We start from the raw sequence: 19,493 nt of genomic DNA, 5'->3' as shown, positions 1-19,493 counted from the left end.
CTTCTCCTTCTTTGTATACAATCCTGTCTTTGACTGTTGAAAATAACCATGAAAAAACCTCCCTGCCTTGGCTGACAAACTAACGCTCTGGGTTAAGTATATATGCTAATACTCACAGAGTAAAAATATCAAGTCTGTTGTGGCAACATCTCAAATGATGAACTCAGCTTTAGTCTTGAGAACAGAGAAGAATGCAAACACGAGCCCTGGTGTGATTGGACCGGCTGGGACGTGATAGCGGTCTGCAGACTGTTAAATGTCAGCTGATCAGCTGAGTCATGCAGCACCAAGGCCCATTTGTGTTTCAAACATCTTATACATACTATTGAATCGGACATCCAGAAGTTAATGTTCCCCTGAGGATGAATTGCATTATATATAGTCATTTTTAAAAATACCTTTGTTTATATCTCTCCCATCATCCGAGCCGATTCCCACCATCTACTGGTCTTATTCCCTTGTTCAACAGGATGTTGTAAGTTTATATTATTCTGAGAAGCTTTTGGCCTTCCTGTTCATGTCAGCTTAAAGGCTGAAATTGTAACCTCAACTGACAACAGCAAGCAAGACAGTGGAGCTTGTGTTGAAGCTATTAATAGTTTCCCTGAAGGTCTAATTTATCAGTATTTACAATAAAATGTTCATATACTATATGTTGGGTATCTAGACAATAACGCAGACAATAAAATTCAATACAGATGTTTGTTCTAGGTTCTTTTTATTTATATAACAATATTAAACATGGAAGAACATTTTTCTTTTTGACATAAAAGTCTACAAAATGGCATAACATTTTAGTATAAGCAAACAGAATGGAAAAACTCATTTTAAAGATTATTATGATGGAATATACTGAGAAATGACATAATATGAAGTATAGCTGCTCATAAACTCTGACATTACTTCTTGAGGTAGAGTTAACCTGATGAAACATCTTATTTACTGCTGCTCTACCTTCACAGATTGCTTTCTGGAAAACACATTAAATCATCAAAAGTATAAAAAGACTGGCCACGTTCAAAGGAGACTGAAGTATGGTGTCAGACTGATATGCTGCAGAGGTTAAATTAATTTTCCTGCCATAATTTAAGGTCACATTTGACTTTAAAACAAAGATAGTTCTGGTTTCTGTTATGTTGTAGGTTATTTTTAGTCTGGGCTTGGGCCTGGGTCTATTTCGGGTGGTGGTGGTGGTGGAGGGGTATCCCAGCTCTGTCTCCAGCTCTACATGACTACCATCCAGTGGCCTATCAGCAGGGACATCAGGGAGCCGATGACAACAATGATGCTGTTGTAGATGGGGCCGCTGGATGCTCCAGTGTAGTACTCTAGATCTCCAGAACCTTCTGGCTCGTAGCCAGGCCTGGAGCCATAGCCACCACCAAAGCGTGGGTAGCCATACCCTCCTCCATATCCTCCAAATCCCCCTCCATATCCACCATATCCTCCGTATCCACCATACCCATACCCAGGCCGGCTCAGGGCTGACCCGACCATTGCTCCTCCTATGGCGCCTGCTGCAGCTGCTCCAGCTACTTTCCCTGCACTGGGACCACTGCTCTGGACGGGTCTGTAGCCTCCACCGCCCCAGCCCCGGCCCCGGCCGAAGCCTCCACCTCGGCCAAAGCCACCACGCCTGGCCTCAGAGCTGGGTAACAGTGTGGCGAGGAGAAGCAGGCAGAGGGTGGCTGTGAGAGGGAGTTTGTACAGGGCTGACATTATTCTTTATCCTGTGAAAATGAGACAAAAGACAGGAGTATAAATAAAAATGAGTAATAATAATAAATTGTTTGAGAAATGAGAAAGGACATAAGCAGCATTATAAGAAGAGTGCATCAGGCAGAAAATTACAATCACTGTAAATAAGTAAACACAAACTAATACATAAAGTGTAAAATGTTTAGAAAAAGTAAATAAACTAGAAAGTCCTGCATTCAAATATTAGCACCATCGAGAAAAATATATTTATAGCCAATCTATTTATATTTAAATCAAAATGCAATACACAAAATAATGAATGTAATATTGTATCTATTGTTTTATTATTATTATTGATGCACTAAGAGGTACACAAAATTAAAAATGTTTTTATCAATTTATACATAATTGAGTAGTTTAATCTAAAAACATGAAGCTAAAATTTCTAAAATCATAGCTCTCACATCAGTGTACAAGTACAATATTTGCCTAACAAATGTAGCATTAAGTAGAAAAAGGCCTGCTAATACTAATATAAGTACATGTAACCTGGATAGTACTGGAGTGCAGAAGTGGAGTAAATGTACTCAGTTCTGGGTCCTGAAGGCACTCAGCGCTCTCAAACAGACTGACGAGATGTTCTCATAGCAGCTTTAGTCCCTCTGTGTTATTTTTACGTCACTGATAAATTGAGAGCAGTACAGATCACGGCTCTTAATCCAGCTTTGTGAAGCCCTTCTTACACAAACACCGTCACAACTTAACACTGCAGCTGACCTGGAGTCAGATAACAGTCTTAACCTCTAATACCCTTTCATAAGGATCTAGATCTGTTCCCCTGGTGCATTAATGATCACAGTGCCAATGGACGTTTTCCCAGTGTTTAACACTGAATATGAAAGGTAAAACTTCATACCTAGTGAGAAATTCACCAAGACTACTACAGTATTTATAATATAAGTAGAAATAATAAATACGATGTACATAACATATCAAAGTAATGTTGTATATATGTGTACAGAATATGTACTGTACATGAATGCATTACTATGAAATTCATAAGATTATGATTTACAGACTAGATAATGAATATTATGACAATTTTTGAGAACTACAAAAATCAAATTATGTTCTGATGAATAATTTTTCTTCTGACAGTGTTTCTTCAAATAAATAATACAAATAATAATACACAATATTAGCGGTGGACAGTAACTACAGCAAGTACTTGTACTTGAAGAGTTTCATTTTATACGACTTTGTACTAAAAAATAAATATTGTACCTTTTACCCAACTACTTTATGTAACCAACTTAATCATTAAGCTTTTTCAGATTAAGGTTTAACACACAATATATGTCATTGGTTTATAGAATGATGCATTATCATATATTTGAAACATATATATGAAATATTTGAAGCAGTTACAGTTGTCAAAGTGCAAAAAACCTATTTTGTTGAATATTTTTGTACTTTTACTTAAAATTCGAAACACAGGACTTTAACTTGTATGGAGTATTTTATAGTGTGGTATTACTTTTTTTAAAGTAGTAAACAGTTCCTTCACTATGACCACATCTTCCATTGATACCCGGTGAGTGGCATGACATAATTTGCCGTCAACAAACTGTCTAATCTGCGGCCTCTTAAAAGATGAGTGGAGCTATAATTATGCTGGGTCACTTAGTTTGAGAATAATCCAGTAACTCTCAGCTTGCAGCTACAGAAATTTAGATTAGAGAAACACATTTTATTATAAATTTGACTCTGACCTGCCTCTCAGTACATTCATGATCCATTTTTCTAGAGATAGACTCTAATTTGTGCAGCCGAGGAGTTCAATAACAACACAATCACAACAAAAGAAATTCACAACTGAGAACAATGGTTAAAAAAAAAAAATCTAACTCTCAGAATAAACAGTCTCACCTGTTGAGCTTTTTGCAGTGCAGCGGTTCAGCGAACAACGTTCCTCTTCAGGCAGTAAAAAACCACAGCGTGTGTTTGCAGCTCAGACTCTTCACACAGTAAGATGTATGTTTCAAGGCCAACCTGTTATCCTCTAGACAACCTCAATCAGGAGTGGATCACTCTGTCTCAGACCTGTTCATTGGCTGAATGTGCAGTAAGCTGCTGTAGTACGTACATCAGATATAAATACCTGTGTGTTTGTGTGTGTGTGTGTGTGTGTGTGTGTGTGTGTGTGTGTGTGTATGTATAGAAGTATATATGTGTACATTTCTAATTTTGTCTCAATTATTCAACACTTAAGGAGCTCTCCCGAAGTTTCGAAGATGACTAATGTTATGTCTGTTAAATTATACAACACTGAAACATCATTATATAACATGCTACTGTTTCAACCAGAGATTACAGACATATTCGTATTTTGTCAGCGTAACTTTTTAACATTTTTTATTAAATAACAATCATTGTAAGAAAAAAAACCCTACTTTTTCCAAGTAGTGGCATGAAATCTTAACATCTTAAAGACTAAAGTTCCTCCATTATTTTGTAAAAGACACAATACAAAAGCAGGCAAGTCTTAAGAGTCACTAAAAATACAACATGCACGCTCTCAGAATCACACACACATACTCGTAATGACCTTTTCAACAACGATGTTAGAAATATTCAACGAACACGGACAAGAGCAAATGTATGCATAGCAATGTACTCGTGGAGGCAAACTGTACTGCTTTTAAATGCTCATTCATACATTTACAACACTCTTCCATCAATGCTCGTCGTAATTCACAGTCTCATGTTTCTCGTGTCATAAACTGTTCAATGAAAAATACGTAAGTTTGTACATGGAATCGAAGCAGTCATCTGTCTAATTTAACTGTGCTTTTAAAATCTCAGCATGACGTCTTCTTCTTGCCGTATTACATAAGGCAGTGATACATCAACAGAGAACCCCTAAGTGGTAAATTATAACTGACATTATGGGGGGGGGGGGCATATTTGTTTGATTAGAAGTTAGACTTTCATGTCTATATGCTAAATATGAAGCACCAGCTAACAGTTCAGCACAAAGACTGGGAACAGTGGAAAACAGCTGGGCTGGCTCTGTCCAAAGGTAACAAAATCCACCTGCCAGCATGCTAAAAGTCACTGATTAACATGTTTATTTAAACAACAAATTTCTGGGTTTTACAGTGACACACTGACAGGACTGATCTGACACATAACCCCCCTGTAAAACAGTTTTCCAGATTAAATGATGCCAAACAACGTGTTGATCAGTGAGCTTTAGAAGTGCTGGGAGGTGTTTTTAGCCAACAGTCTTTGTCTTAACATCGAACATCTCACTCTGTTTTTCCCAAAACATCAAAGACATTCAGTTTGAATGCCTGCAGACAGACAGTTGTCACAATCAGTTCACCAACAGACTGATGATCACAACATAAACAGATTATCTGTTCACACGTCCCTCAATAATCCCTGCAGTGAACTTCTCAGCTGCGACGAAATGGAGAGGGTCGATTAGATGCCTTCAGTTACAATTGTTCGCAAATTCTCAGACAGCAAGTAACATAAAGGCACGCACATGGCAGCATCCAGTGCATTATGGGACTGGATGCTGTCATCTTTTGAGGATCCACCGTTTTCTTTGTGGTCTGGTTGATTTCACATTGACTGAAACTGCATGGTCACTGGTCTGTTGTGGTTTCACCTCTGTTGCGTACTTTCCAGGGAAAACCTCCAGAATTTTCCGTATGTGTCTTTGTGCTCAGAGAAACCTTTTAACAGGCACTTTACCAAGACCATATTATTCAAAGTTTGTGCTTTAAATTCATTTGGGGTATCAGCTTGTCTCATTTTAGGCTCATTTTTGCAAAGTACTGCACTACAAAAAGGTTAAAATGACTCAGGATTAGAGGAATGTCTTTCTGTATGTACTGTATGTGCTGATTATGAGGAATAGAGAAATAAAAACAAAAAAGAGATAAAATTAAGACACTTTACAAGAGCCGTCATGACTCCCAAGACTACTGGTCACACCTAACGTGCACACAATTTAGCAAGTTTGACAGTTTGTTGACAGATCGGATGATTTGAAAAGATCCCATGCAGAGGAGCAGGGTAATCGCTGAAACACACACATTAGGTTTTTGTCTGTTGATTCTTGGTCACAGCTGGGTGGAGGATATGATGCTCTGGGAGAGGTTTTTACAGTCTGATCACATACATGTCGCCCCGTCTGGAAGACAACTTATCTGCTTCTCAATTATACACCGCAGGTACGTATACCTACAAGTACAAGCACACACATGCAGAGAGAGAAAGAATAAAGATCTGTGTCGGCAAGGATACTGTACAATTTGTGTAAGCTCATAACAGCTGATGAATGTCTTGACTGTGACATAAGATGAAGTAAATTATATACTCATATACTAATATTAATAACTACTAATACTAATATTTTTGTACCTCCTCCTGAGTTTCTGCACCTCTCTGTCCTCCTCCTCCTTCAGTTTGGTGATGAAACTCTGCAGGACAGGCATTTCAAACTTGATATACTGCGCCACCTGGTGGAAGAGGACAGAAATATAAATATAATGGTAAAGCACAAAAAAAGAAGGACTAATGCGTGCTACGTAAAAGGATAACTGGAGATAAAGAGGTAAGGATTATGGTATTATTATGTTCACTTATTATCAGGAGTAACAGCTCTGTATCGGAAACTCCTTTAAAGAAAAAACGACAATAAATATAGTGATTTACATCATATGTGACTTCTTCTCCCAGATCTTCTTCCATGAGGAAAACCTTGCAGACCTGCTCACACGGACCCTGCATTATTCTCAGCGCCAGAGGATAGTCGCTCCGCTTCAGTTTCACGCGCTCTGAAACATCCACAAAGGTATCGATTAACAGAAGAAAAATAACACATAATATATATTCCATCTCTCGACAAACTAGAGATAAAAGGAATAATTTAAACTCACCTCCACTTGCATGGACGAGGTAGATCGCAAAATCATCTGGGCTGTTTTCAATTTTGAACTTGTTGAGAAGAACTCGTAGCACCTGAGGCGTCCTCATGCAGCTGTTAATCCGGACATTAGTCACTGAGCCATAAGCAGGAGTAAACACGGCTGTCTGAAAAAACAAAAACAAAACATGTACATCAGTTTCCTATGTGTGTATACATATTTATGGGTGATCTGATTTTTTTTTTTTATATTTAAACTAGTTTAAAACAAATTTAAAGTAAAAAATAAACTGAAATGAACTCTGATTTTCAGACTTTCTAACGATCCCTTGATAAACATGTGGTGCTGGTATCACCTTATGGTTGTAGAAGTGTCCATTGATGGAGAAGCGATGGCGTCGAATTTTCCTCTGGTCGCTGGGTGACCGTCGCTGGCCCCGTCTTAACACCCCGGCATCACTCTTTGTCCTGAGGAGCTGAGCGGAGCTCTCACTGTCCTCTGTTCAAACACAAATCATTTCTTCAGATTATCAGTTATTATTCTTTAACATGAACAGAAATATTTTCGTGCTTGCAATCTTACAAAAATAGATCTTGAAATAGATCTCATAACATTTAATCACACTGACATCATCATTGTTAATCCTAATGTGGACAAGTTTTATGTTTTTATATAAGCTAAAATTGGAATAACACAGTATCGTCGTCTAAGGGTTGAAAAGACAAACTGTACACACACTAAGTAGCTTCAATTCCTTTCTCACGAGAGCTTGCCATTTTGGAGACGAGAGGTTTTTATAAAGCAGCTGAGACTTAATTAGAGATTTGGTCCCTACAAACATCATCATGCCAACAGGCTGATGGTCTGCTGGGTGCCAGACTTTGGTGCCAGTTCTATTGATGCCTATGGGAGACGAATGCAGAAGCACAATGAAAGGCAGCTTGACTACGTCTTTGATGAAGAAATGTCTCTAGCAAATAAAATCAGAGAGTAGATTTTTCTAAATGTGTATAGTCGTTTAATTACTCTTGGTCTTCAGTATCCAACGATGATCATGCTCATACTTTATTTCATTAATTTCCCTTTCTTTTATTTTGATCCAGAGGCTGTTTTATGATGATTTACAGGGCTATTAATAATCACATACTCAAATGAAACATTTACAAGCCTCCTCTGTAGATAAACTAAATCCTTAAATATAAAACAACAAAGGCATTTCATGAAACATTTAACAGTGAACTTGATCGTCAGAAAATAATGCATCATAATTGAATAAAACAATCTCTGCCATGATAAAAATCAACACTAATCTGGCTTCCTGCTGCGGCTAATCTACCTAACACCTGGTCACCATATAAAAGAGTGAAGATTGTGTTACATAAAGTTAGCTAATGGGCTCAGACTTCATTTAGTCTGAATACAGTTTAACTAACAAATGCCTGTTTACATCAGTAACACATTTATAAATGTGTATTTACTAATGCACAGGAACCTCCAGTCTCTTATAAATCTAAAACAACATTGATGTAAATTGCATGCATATAAATGTTTGAATTAAGATTCAAATGAAATGAAATGTACTTTGAAAACACATAACAGCCAAATAACAACACACCAAAATACTGGTGCCTCTATCGGCAGATTGATATCCAGTAAAACTGAAAGGAGAGAGATGAAATGGCGGTTTCCTATTCACCACTACGTTAGCTGCGCTGAGAGCTTTCAAGCGTGGCACCTGTGTGTGTTCACGTGCTACATAGTGTTTGTTTTTGGAGCTAAGATAATTTGATCTTCACCACCTCATGCAATGTCTCGGCAACTGATAAAATGACACAAATACAAAACAGTTTTATTTAGTTTAGTTTTGGGATTGATGTATTATGTTGTTTACTGGGAGTAATGCACTGTGTGTTAACATGTTTACATAGTCAGTAAAGCCACTCACCCTCTGCCTCTTCCATCACACCGTTGTTGTCTGGTTGGTCGTCAGGTGGCGTCACTTCCACTGTGGGCGGGCTCTGCTCTGTCGCCTGTTGACCATCTGTGCTGTTGGGAGAACTTCAAAAAGGAAACAAGAGTGAGAGAAGAAGAAGAGTCTGTAAAGATACCGAACAAGGACTTTAACTTTGACTGCAAACACTGATACAGAGGTGTGTCTTATTATTAGATTTCCTGCCATGTAGCAGCACTTTGTTATCTACATGTAGACCACATACGCTATTTACATCACATCCCTGTTGGTTAGTTTCAACTTGTGACAATGGTTCCTCTTTATTGATGTGGTTTTCCGTGTTTGAGATACCCTGTCACGTCTTGTAAGACCATTTCCTTTGATTTTTAAAGTAATCTCGGACTGATTTAGCAGATATATCAGGATGGATTATCGGCCTCTCTGTTTGAGAAGTTGTCTGTATGTTGCTTTTAAAACTTGCAACTGGCATTCGATCCAATAAAAAGCCACTTTACAGCTGTGATTGTAAAGACAATTTGTTTGCCTCTAAGTCCTTTTGTCCCGGAAACACCCAGCTGCATGCCCGTGATCTCTATTATCCCTGGAACAAGAATGGCTGCTCATGGGATTACAGAGCTGAACACGGGGCTTCAAGCCTACTGGCACACATTGATCTGTGGTAGCTTGGGGCAAAAAGCCAGAGGTGTGGGTTAAAAGGTTCACTTTTGTCTATGGACCACTGCCAACTGGTATTTCATCAGAAAATTTGGAAACTGTGAAAATCAAGTCTATATTTGTTGAATGAAATTAAATCCATAATATCAAGTAATGCCACCATCCAAAAAGTGATGACAATTAATCAGACAAAGTAGACATAATCTATATCTGCCCACGCTGACCTACTGTGTATCACCATTTCCGGTCAGCAAGGTGTAACTCGATCTGTCTGGACCTCTTACCCTTGACTGTCCAAATTGCAACCCGAGTGCCAGGACGTAGAGGAGGGGGGTGGTCGGATCCGCTCGTGGTCATCCTGCATCTGAAGCCTGATTGGTCGCCGCAGGCCCCAGAAGATATTAAGCAAGCCCTCGACAATCAGCTCCCCCTCCTCCTGTTGGGAGAGATGAGCTGTTATCAATGCACACACACATATAAATGCACACAATGGACAGTTATTACTCCTTTGGGATACATCGTATAATGGGTAGGGCATATTAGATTGCAAACGAGTGAGGGAAAAAGCAAAACGGGCGACAGGAAGACGGATAGACAGACAGACAGACGCTTCTGTATAAGGATAAAACAGATAGCTGTAAATACCCACCTCTCTGTGTCTGAGCTGTAGATTCTGTCCTTCATAGTAGAGGTTGTACGTCTTGAGATGTGAGAGGATGGTTACCCTGGAGACAGAGATGTTAAATCAGTAAGGAGGAAATGCTGGTTTAAAGGAGCATGTGGCTGAAATCACAAGTTTTAATTCATGTTGTGCCTCTAAATTCATGTCTTTATGTGTATACTTCACTTGATGTTAAAGTGTTTTAAACATCACAAACTGGGCTTCCACACAGTGATTTAGTTAGATTTTAATTATAGCTTACTCTGAATTATTTATTTGGAGAGCAGACATTATATAACTATATTAAAACACTGCATTGCCTTTATTTTGCAGATGTTTTCGTCAAAACTGTCCAAAATAAATGCATTCAAATGCCGCAGGAACATGAGCTAGATGACAACAAACAATTGCTGCTCAGTTTTCAGTGCTACAATACAGTGAGTGTTTTATGTGAGTGAGTTACCATGAGTTACCATACCGCAATGTTACCATGACACGACCCAGCTAAAAGTAAAAAAAACAGTAATATAGGTCTATCATTTGTCTCATATTTGCATTTACATTCTGGGTCTGTTTTTTTAACAACCTAGTTTGTGAATGCACCATTTTTTTGGCAGCCAACTCATAAATTGCAGCAAACAACAAGCACCTGAACTCAGCATTTAAGTGTGTTTTCATGCGTTTGACTCAGTGTATTTCTTGTATTTTATGTGTTAGTGTTAAATGTTACATACCATGCAACTCATAGCAAAGCTGCTGACTTTTTAATTCAGCACTGACAGCAATAAATGTAAGAAATCAAGTCTTAAAGATAAAAAGGCAACATCGCAAAAGGTCTTTTTGTGATGTTAAGGTTGAATTTCACTTGGTGTTTCACATGTACAGTGACCTAAGGAGGTCACCATGTGAAAAAAATGGTAAAAAAAAAAAAGATCTAAAGGTGCTATGTCGAGTTAGATTTTTATTAAAGAGATTTTGGTTATGGCGAAATGTTCCAAAAATCTTTTATAAGAAAACATTTCCGTTGTATAAATGTTTGGAAATGCGCTCTCTATTTGTTTTACAATGACATCTTGATAGTTTTACGGTGTCTTGTAAGACTACGTGGGCTGGGAGTATTGTAAACTTTCTGAAAACCGCTCTGTTTGTTCATGTGCCACATGCACAGCTCAGTGCTCTCTCTCGCAGCTTCTCATCCTCTATTTTTCTCTGTCCTCTGTCATCTGGCTGTCGATGCCTCGTTCCAGATGTTTTAGATGTCCGTCCTCCGGGAGATTTAGTCTTCTTTCTCTTTGTTATCTGCATGTAGTCCTTGTGTCTCTCTCTTTCTTTCTTCGTTTCTTTTCTACTAATTGTGTGAATTGTGTGCTTTGCCTCTTGTGTGTTTGTGTAGCCTGTCCTCATTCTGTCCATCATGTGGCTCTGTTTGGTAACAACTGAAGTTCAAACATTCAGGCCTCTACCGTTACGCCCACTTCACAGAGAATATGGTGAAGGATGACTCATCTGACCATTTCACTTGTTTCCACATCTGGGTTGACCATGCCAATAGTTTTTGCACGACTGAACTCCCATATGTGTGTTCATCTTTGCAATGATGGCTTTATCCAGTGCAGCCCTGCCATAATATCCTCTCTATGTGATTGTCTGGACTGTTCTTGCTGACAGTCTGATCATGTCCTGCAAGGACATTCTCTGTCACCTGAGGAAGAGTTGCTCTTCTGTTTTATCCTCAAATCACACTAATGGATCACGCTAATCAAATGTGGGCTGTCAAGCACAATTTCCGTCCCTATTCGCTGATGTCTGTCCCTTCAGTCACTCTTGAAAGAGTGAGCATTCTTTGTTGTTGAAGCCTCTGTCATCCTTGTCCCAACAATGAGCCCTCTTTCAAATCTTTTCCTCTTGATCTGATTTAAATCAGGATCAACTGAGCCTGCTCAGAGTCTTGTTTGCATTCGTTATGTTCCTCCACTCACTTATTCAGGTTTTTCCTTTAATTTGTCACCCGTCTGTATGTTTACAATCTATCTGTAATTTTGCCATCTTGATTCTCCATACTGTAATTTTAGTGCGTTGGTTTATTCTGTACACACGACATCTAGTGCATGTCTGTCCATCCTGGACAAGGGATCCCTCCTCTGTTGGTCTGTTGTTTAAGGTTTTTTCAGGATAGAAAGTCTAAAGGTGGGTGGGGACATGCTGTACAGGTTGTGAAGTATAAATCTGTAATTTCTGATGTTGAAAACCATGTGGTACTACTTATACTTAAGTCACTTAAAGGTCCAAAGTGTAGGATCTAGTGGCACCTAGCAGTGAAGTGGCAGATTGCATCCAAATGAATACTCTCCCACACCTCACCCTCTTTATCCAAGCATGTAGGAAAAACTCTGGTTGGCAAATTCACATAAAAAGCAAAAGGCCACATCTAGATCAGTGTTTGGTTTGTCTGTTCTGGGCTACTGTAGAAAAATGGCGGTTCAACATGGCGGACTTCTTCAGAATTCTTATTTTACATTTACACTTAGTCATTTAACTGACACTTTTATCCAAAGCGACTTACAAGGAATACAATTATGGTAGAGTGTGACTAGGACATCTTAGTGGCGCAATAAGTACTATGACAGTACTAGAGGGATAGATTTAACATGTCCAGTTTTGGTAGTGCTAGGAGAGGAGGTACTCTCTGAAGAGCTGGGTTGTCAGGAGGTTTTTAAAGGTAGAAAAGGGCGCCCCTGCTCTGGTAGGAACCGGTAGGACGTGGGACAACAGACAAGAAAACCCTGGAGCGAACGGGTGGCAGAGCCAGACGTCATACATTGGTGGAGGACAATGGACATGAGGTAACATATGGCTATATAAGGGCATCCAAGTAGGTGGGAGCAGAACCGGAGACTACTTTGTAGGCAAGCATTAGCATTTTGAATTTAACGCGGGCCGCTACAGGTAGCCAGTGGAGCTTGATGAGAAGCGGGGTAACGTGCCCTTTTGGTTCAAATGAAAACCAGGCGTGCCACCACGTTCTGGAGAGGCTGGGAGTACAGTACTAAATTTCAGGTAATTATACACTAATGAAAACATACTAATGAATACTGTCTTCCTGCTAGTACGTACTCCTAAATCTTACACACTGGACCTTTAAGTTCTACTATACTTGTAGAAGTAAACAGGCTAAAATCTGTAAAATCACTAGTGTGGCGCTTTGAAATCTCTAGTTCACAAGTTGTTACTTTAAATCATTGACATACTGAAGGTTAAAAAAAGCATAAAAACATGTCAGACATGAGTTTAAAAACATACCATAACAACTCTTTCACATGCAAATACAGGCATTTGTATATGTGTATGTGAGAAACAGTGTATTGAATCCTTACTTGCTGATGAACTTGTTCTCTCCAATCGGAACTCCGTCCTGTGTGTCATCCATTCTCAGTAAGCATGAGAGGAGCTGAGAGACAAAGAAGCAACACAGAGAGTTAAATTTTTTTATCCATCTGATTCAGTCTCATGACTCCTCATGACAGGCAGCGGGTCGAACAGACATGAAGAGGGCAGCCTGGAGAGGATTACAGGAAGAGGAGGAGGAGGTGGCAGCGCTCCACACAGTAAACAATAACTGCAGATCATATCTACTTTCCTGTCAAAGTATTTCCTTCAAGAGACACATCGACTCACAGTTAACTGTTAAACAACCGCCACCACACAATCAAAGCATTGGTGAGTGATGGAGTGAGACAACTGCTCTGCACACTTTTTCTTTCCTGTGACCCCTTTAAATCTCTCCTCATGTCTTCGTCCTCGTTCCTCCCTCTGACACATAAACACACACAAACGTACGCACACTTGCAGCTGTTTCAAATGGCACTCAGCCATCGCCTCGTCGAGTTCTTGCTTCCCTCTTTGCTGAATCAGTGTGTATGTTCGCCTTTGTGTATCAGCAGGAGGAGGCAGGACAGAAGCTTCAGGGAGGAGATGAACAGGTGCAGGACACATGGGCCACCCGCAGAGCCAAATCATTTCAGCTGCTTAAACATTTATCTCTGAGCGAGCTACTGGCAGCACACATTACATGCATTCATCTATTATATTTGTATCTGTACGATAGAGGCAGCCTCTCTGTCCCTACAATGAAAGCAAGAGGAAATCCAAGGGGATTCATCTGAAACTCTAGAAATATGAATGCAGGCATTTTATTCCCTGGATGACTGAAACTAATCTGGTCTTTTCTCTTTCTCTGTATTTAATGCGGTCACGCACAAACAAAGGCTATTTTAAAAGGACAACACCAAAGTGTTAGCTTAACATTTTTGTGCACCATTTTTAAATGTAGACTTTGTATTTTAGATTTTTATCCGCACTAGCTCTATGTCAGCATGTCTGTCTGTCCACTACTGCAACAATCCAGACCGAAATATCTAAAACAACATACATTCATGGTCCCCAGAGGGTAAATCCTACTGACGTTTTATCTCATGCCACCATGTTTTTAGTGAAATATCTCAACATCTATTGGATGGATTGCTATGAAATGTGTGCACCGATGTGTCCTGATAATAATAATAACTTCTTCTAACTTTTCCACAAAAAATTCATTTATCCAATGAAATATTTCAACAACTGCTGGATAGACTGAAACAAGATATTGTTCAAACATTCATGATTTTTCCTCTAGCACCGTGATCAGTTCAGAATAGTTTTCAATTTGTCTTGCAAAAGTAATTACATCCATCCACCTCAGTGGTACTTTTTAGTCTTTTTAGCAAATGTTACCAAGCTAGGAGGATAAACTAAAATGGTGCCTGGTAAATATTACCTGCTAAACATCAGCACTGTAGCATTACTGTTGTTCACAAGCTGACGCCAGCAGTTACAACAGAGCACCACTGTGTCTAAGAACAGCCTCACAAAGCCACTTCCATGGCTGTACACTCTGGTCATCTCTCATAACGCAGTCAGTGCCTTTATAACATATTAACAAACAAAACAAACAATATTCTGAACGTTTGTATAATTATGGTAGAAATGTCAGTCCACAAGTGATCTTACCGTAGTGAAGACTATGCTGTTGTTGAGTCACCAGAAAGAGGGAGCTGCAGATGTGAAGAGACAGAGATAGAAAGGTAAGGTGAGTGGATTCTGGATTTATCCTCGGGTATCAGCAGTTTTGTCACTCAGGTATCAGTTTCTTCAGGGTCCTTTCTTGCGAGTTTGACAGCGAACAGAGGGGTAAGCGTGGGGGTGTTTAAAGGAAGTGCTCCTCTTCCGTTAAAGCACTTCCTCCTTTGCTCAGTCAGTCACACAGGAAACTGACAGTAGCCTTAACACAGCCCAAAACTTCCTCAATCAAAGTGGCACAGATGAATTATCATGCACAGCCAAACACAGAGCACGAGTAGAAACACTGATAAGACCAACGCATTAACTGCCTTCTCTGTTTATGCGTTGGACAGGCGGAGTAATGTAGCAGCTTTAAACACACACTGTGGATAGATAACCTGAGGCTGTCAATCTCTGAAAAAAACGTGTTCAGTTATTGTAGATGAATTAAATATTAAGCACCAATCAGCCCGGCCCCCTGACAAGGTCTATTAATATTTCATCACCTATATTAGCCATGTCAAGCGCTCCAAAGCTAACCATTCACCTGCACAATGGAAATCATTAGTCTTTAATACTGCGGTCGTGGTCAAGGGCAGTTGTGCTCCTAGACTCATTAGCAGGCGATGGCAGTGGTCTGAAACAGACATGTGGACGGCTGTCAAAGCAAGACAATGTTGTAATTGTCTGGCAAGTCACGACACCACCGTGAACTTTAACTCACTAAATTGTCATCTGATAACAAAACTGATCCCTCCCTGATGTTACCTCCAGATCAACTCGGTCATTTAAACTTTAGAAGTATCATCCACTCAAGATGTTGGAGGATAGATCTGAGAGATGCTTCAGGGTCATATTGATGTTGTTGTGATACAAGACTAGATGTAGGATTTGTTTTTTCTTGCAATTTTGAGACAAGCTTCCCTCGCTAAAAATGCTATGTTACAGTAAGTCAGGACCAATATAACACCAACACTCTGTAAGCATGTATGAAAAAGTATTAGCATATTTCATCAGCAAAAACTTCTTCAAACACAAGCAGCTGTACAAGAACCTTTCCTCAGTTAAAAATCTGATGAAGCGAACAAGACTATGCATATGTCCAGACATTTGATAGGTATCATACTGTGATATGATACCTAAAAAGTATTGAGGTTCAATACACTCTTCCAGGAACGTAACTGGAATTTTACAAATACTGAGGTCATGAGGTCAAAATCCATGCATTGCAACCCCCTCTTTCCCAAAGATAATTTACATTATTTATTCAGTTAATTCTTTGATATTCTAAATATTTTCTAAATACACTTGTTGTCTGGTGGAGACACACCGAATCGTTTTGTTTGTTTTGTTTGCTTGACTCAAATGAATCAAGTCTAAAAGTAATGTCTGAAAATACTGTACGTGAGTTAAAATCACCAACTTCTCAGAAAAAACCCTGACCTTGTTGTCCTCGATGACATCTTAGGCCCTGTCGAGTCAAAAATTTAAGTTATAACAATGAAATATTCTACTTATTAGGCCGTCGTAGACACATCGTTTACTGTTTTTTCTCAGAGAACATCTTTCAAACATAGTTTGGATTGAAAATATTGTCTTAAAGCACAACCAGCTCTACAATAGCTGACCATGTAATCCCATTGATTAATGAAAACATGAAAAACTGGACACAGCTTTCATAAAGCAGCACCAACACATGAACTTCTAACCATGGCCTTTTGTAGCTACGCCATGTTCAGTGTTTGTTTCTCAGGATTAAAACTGACTGTTGTCTGTTATAACTAGATGAGCATCTGTGGACATTATCTCTTTATATTTGCACTCCCACATTTGCTGCAGATCCTGCCTTGGGATAAATAAAGTTAAAAATGATCTTAGGTGACAGAAAGCAGCAGCCAGACTGACCTACAGCTGACCCAGTCCAGATTCAGATCAGGGAGCTCTTCTCTGTGCTGGACAGCAGTCTAAAAGTGGACTGTATTGACTGTGAATTCCCCTCAGCCTCGTTATAATGTCAGCCAATCCGCAGCCTCGGTCATCTGTATCTTCAACAGTAACTCAGTTTATTAAATGTAAAATTTTCTGATTAGGAAATTCTTTCCTCTCTGCTGTCTGTCTGTCTGTCTGTCTGTCTGTCTGTCTGTTTTTCCCATTCAGCTTCTCCCTCGTGTCCCCTTGTGAAAGACTATCCACTACGCTATTAAAACTCATGACCACGACTTCCTGACTTTCCTCCCCCCCTTCGCTCCCTCCCTCTCTTTCATTGACACACATGCACGCTTGTTTTATGCCCTCTTCGCCTCTGAACCTCCCCCGTCAGAGTCTTTGGTTGAAATGGATGATGAATAGGTCCAAATCTCCTCCTGTCCGCTTTTCAAACTCACCACCACAACCACCAAGAACCAACCCCTGCCTTCAGCCTCCACATTAATAATGCTCGGCCTCACTATTGTCACCATTGTCATAGCAACACAAAAAAACATCTGAGCTCCAGCAACTAGCCCACAACACTGAGCCAAAAATAGTGTATGTGTGTGTTTGTCTCTGCTGCTCCTTGTTAGGCATACTGGGGTTGTCAAGAAATGTTGCAAGGCTCGAGTTGAATCTACACATGGCTCGCAGACAAATGAAGCTGAACCTCTTCTTGGCCCGGTGCTGAAATGATGACACAAGAAATGTATGCTGATAATGCTTTCTGATTTTCTCAGTCTTCTATCACGAACAAAACGAGAGATGGCTTTGTGAATTTGTGATGGGCAACTTGTGATCAGACGTTGTGAGTTACAGTAAGTTAGTTGCAGCAATAGTTGACTGGATATTTTATTCAGCTCCACCTAGCTCAAATAAATACAGTTTCATAGTAAATGAACTCTACCTATTATGATTTAGGCATCCTGATTTAACTTTATGATCATTATGGAGGCTTTGTCCACTACAGCGTGGCTTCGTGGACGTCGGGCTGTTGTATAGATAGATAGATAGATAGATATACTTTATTTATCCCAAGCTGGGAAATTATAGTGCAGCAGCAGCATTACACAAAGTGACAAGTGACAACAAAAAATAAAAATATACTATAAAGCAAACTATACATAATAAAATATCAAAAAAGCAATAGTAAATACGATAAAAAAAAATATATTGTAGAGAGGTATATACAGCAAGTTGGCAGTGTTGATATGTACAAAGTAGGGAGAAGTGTGAGGTGACTGTAGATAGTAGATAGTATTAAACTCCATTTCTTTTAGCTAACTGCAAACTGAGTGCACATTATAAGCCAAAACATGAGGTATTCACTTTTTTTTGGCAGAGGCTCTCTGGACTAAAGCACTGCCTCTGTCTAGCCAGCCAGCCTTATGTGTGCTGAGAGGAATCTTAACTATCTATTGCTTGTTATGTAACCTGTTTCACTAAAACACAGCTATGCACACTCCCTGAAAGAGACCAAATTTGATTAGATGTCTTATTTATATCATTTTCTGCTCGGGATTTAGGCTGGATCATCACATGAAGTGGCGTGGAGCATGCCTAGTATCACTGCATGTTAATTTAACACGCCACATACGGCTGATAATCGAGAATATTCATCTGCATGTGTCGCCTGCGTTTTATTAAATGAAATGAATGTTGCCGTTTTGTGTTTCATGTTGTCAAAAGTCTTTCCGTGCAAACAATCACGCCAAACTACACCCAGTCCATATCGCCACATCAGCCCACAGACATCATCACCACCAGCCCACTTAGCTACACCGACGCTTCTGTCTGATTGCTGCCGACTTTTGGAGATCATATTTCAGCTCACCAAACCCGAGGACGCAGGCTCTCCGGTGCTTCTCCTCCGCCTCCTCCTCCTCCTCCTCCGTCTTCTCCTCAACTGTCCGTTAACGGTAAACTCCTCCGTCAACTCGCTCGTGCTCTCTCCTGCCGTGGGAAACAATCACTGGGGCGCGTGCATCCCGGAGCTGGTGGTGGCGGAGGGAGGAGGAGGAGGAGAGCGCGAGAGATCCATCTGTTGTGGCGGAGGAGCTCGCGGCAGAGCGGAGCGTCAGGGAGCCAATCAGAGAGCGAGCCCGACGCCCCTTTGTTCACGCTGCGTGCGGAGATGAATGAAAACACGAAAACAATAGAGGAGCCGAGCATGCGCACAGCAGCAGTCCGGACAAGGCAAAGTCATTACTATTTTAATTTATTCAACCCAGATATACCTGGGGTGGTACATGAAAAATAAAAGTACAACCGGTCCCATGTAAAACTCAATAACTCAACTCATAAAGGCCTTTGCAGCATCTTTGGTGTCATAATTATTTTATTGTAATGTCATACTACTAATTTATTTATTTTTACTTTTTCCCCAAAAAAAAAGAAAAAAGAAAAATTCAATCTTCAATCATTTTGTTTTTATATTTGTCACGTTTGCTAACATTTAATCATTTCTTTTACTTTGGGCAATGAGAAAGCAGAAATAGCA

At 39.7% G+C, this 19,493-nt stretch overlaps 2 protein-coding genes across 3 annotated transcripts; both read right to left on the bottom strand.

Annotated features, from left to right (window-relative positions):
- Positions 1–74: 74 nt before the first annotated feature.
- On the bottom strand, positions 75–3,974 carry sprn2 (shadow of prion protein 2). The gene is made up of 2 exons (XM_019264522.2): positions 3,628–3,974; positions 75–1,730 (listed from the first exon to the last, which is right to left on the bottom strand). Exon 2 carries the CDS (start codon positions 1,717–1,719, stop codon positions 1,225–1,227), a length of 495 nt encoding a protein of 164 aa, XP_019120067.1. The 5' UTR covers positions 1,720–1,730; positions 3,628–3,974; the 3' UTR covers positions 75–1,224.
- Positions 3,975–4,096: 122 nt separating this feature from the next.
- rassf2b (Ras association domain family member 2b) lies at positions 4,097–19,057 on the bottom strand. 2 transcript variants are annotated; one of them, XM_010734231.3, is made up of 11 exons: positions 18,828–19,057; positions 14,975–15,018; positions 13,303–13,376; positions 9,917–9,992; positions 9,552–9,703; positions 8,587–8,699; positions 6,997–7,139; positions 6,654–6,807; positions 6,430–6,551; positions 6,136–6,233; positions 4,097–5,955 (listed from the first exon to the last, which is right to left on the bottom strand). In XM_010734231.3, exons 3-11 carry the CDS (start codon positions 13,353–13,355, stop codon positions 5,886–5,888), a joined length of 981 nt encoding a protein of 326 aa, XP_010732533.1. In that variant the 5' UTR covers positions 13,356–13,376; positions 14,975–15,018; positions 18,828–19,057; the 3' UTR covers positions 4,097–5,885. The 2 variants fall into 2 exon arrangements, with proteins under 2 accessions (XP_010732533.1, XP_019120066.1); XM_019264521.2 differs by lacking the exon at positions 18,828–19,057 and having other exon boundaries at positions 14,975–15,197.
- Positions 19,058–19,493: the final 436 nt, after the last annotated feature.

The sequence above is a fragment of the Larimichthys crocea genome, chromosome III, assembly GCF_000972845.2.
Source record: "Larimichthys crocea isolate SSNF chromosome III, L_crocea_2.0, whole genome shotgun sequence".
Taxonomy (NCBI): Eukaryota; Metazoa; Chordata; class Actinopteri; family Sciaenidae; genus Larimichthys; species Larimichthys crocea.
Note: the sequence above shows the minus strand (reverse complement) of the source record. Positions and strands in the feature narration are given on the sequence as shown.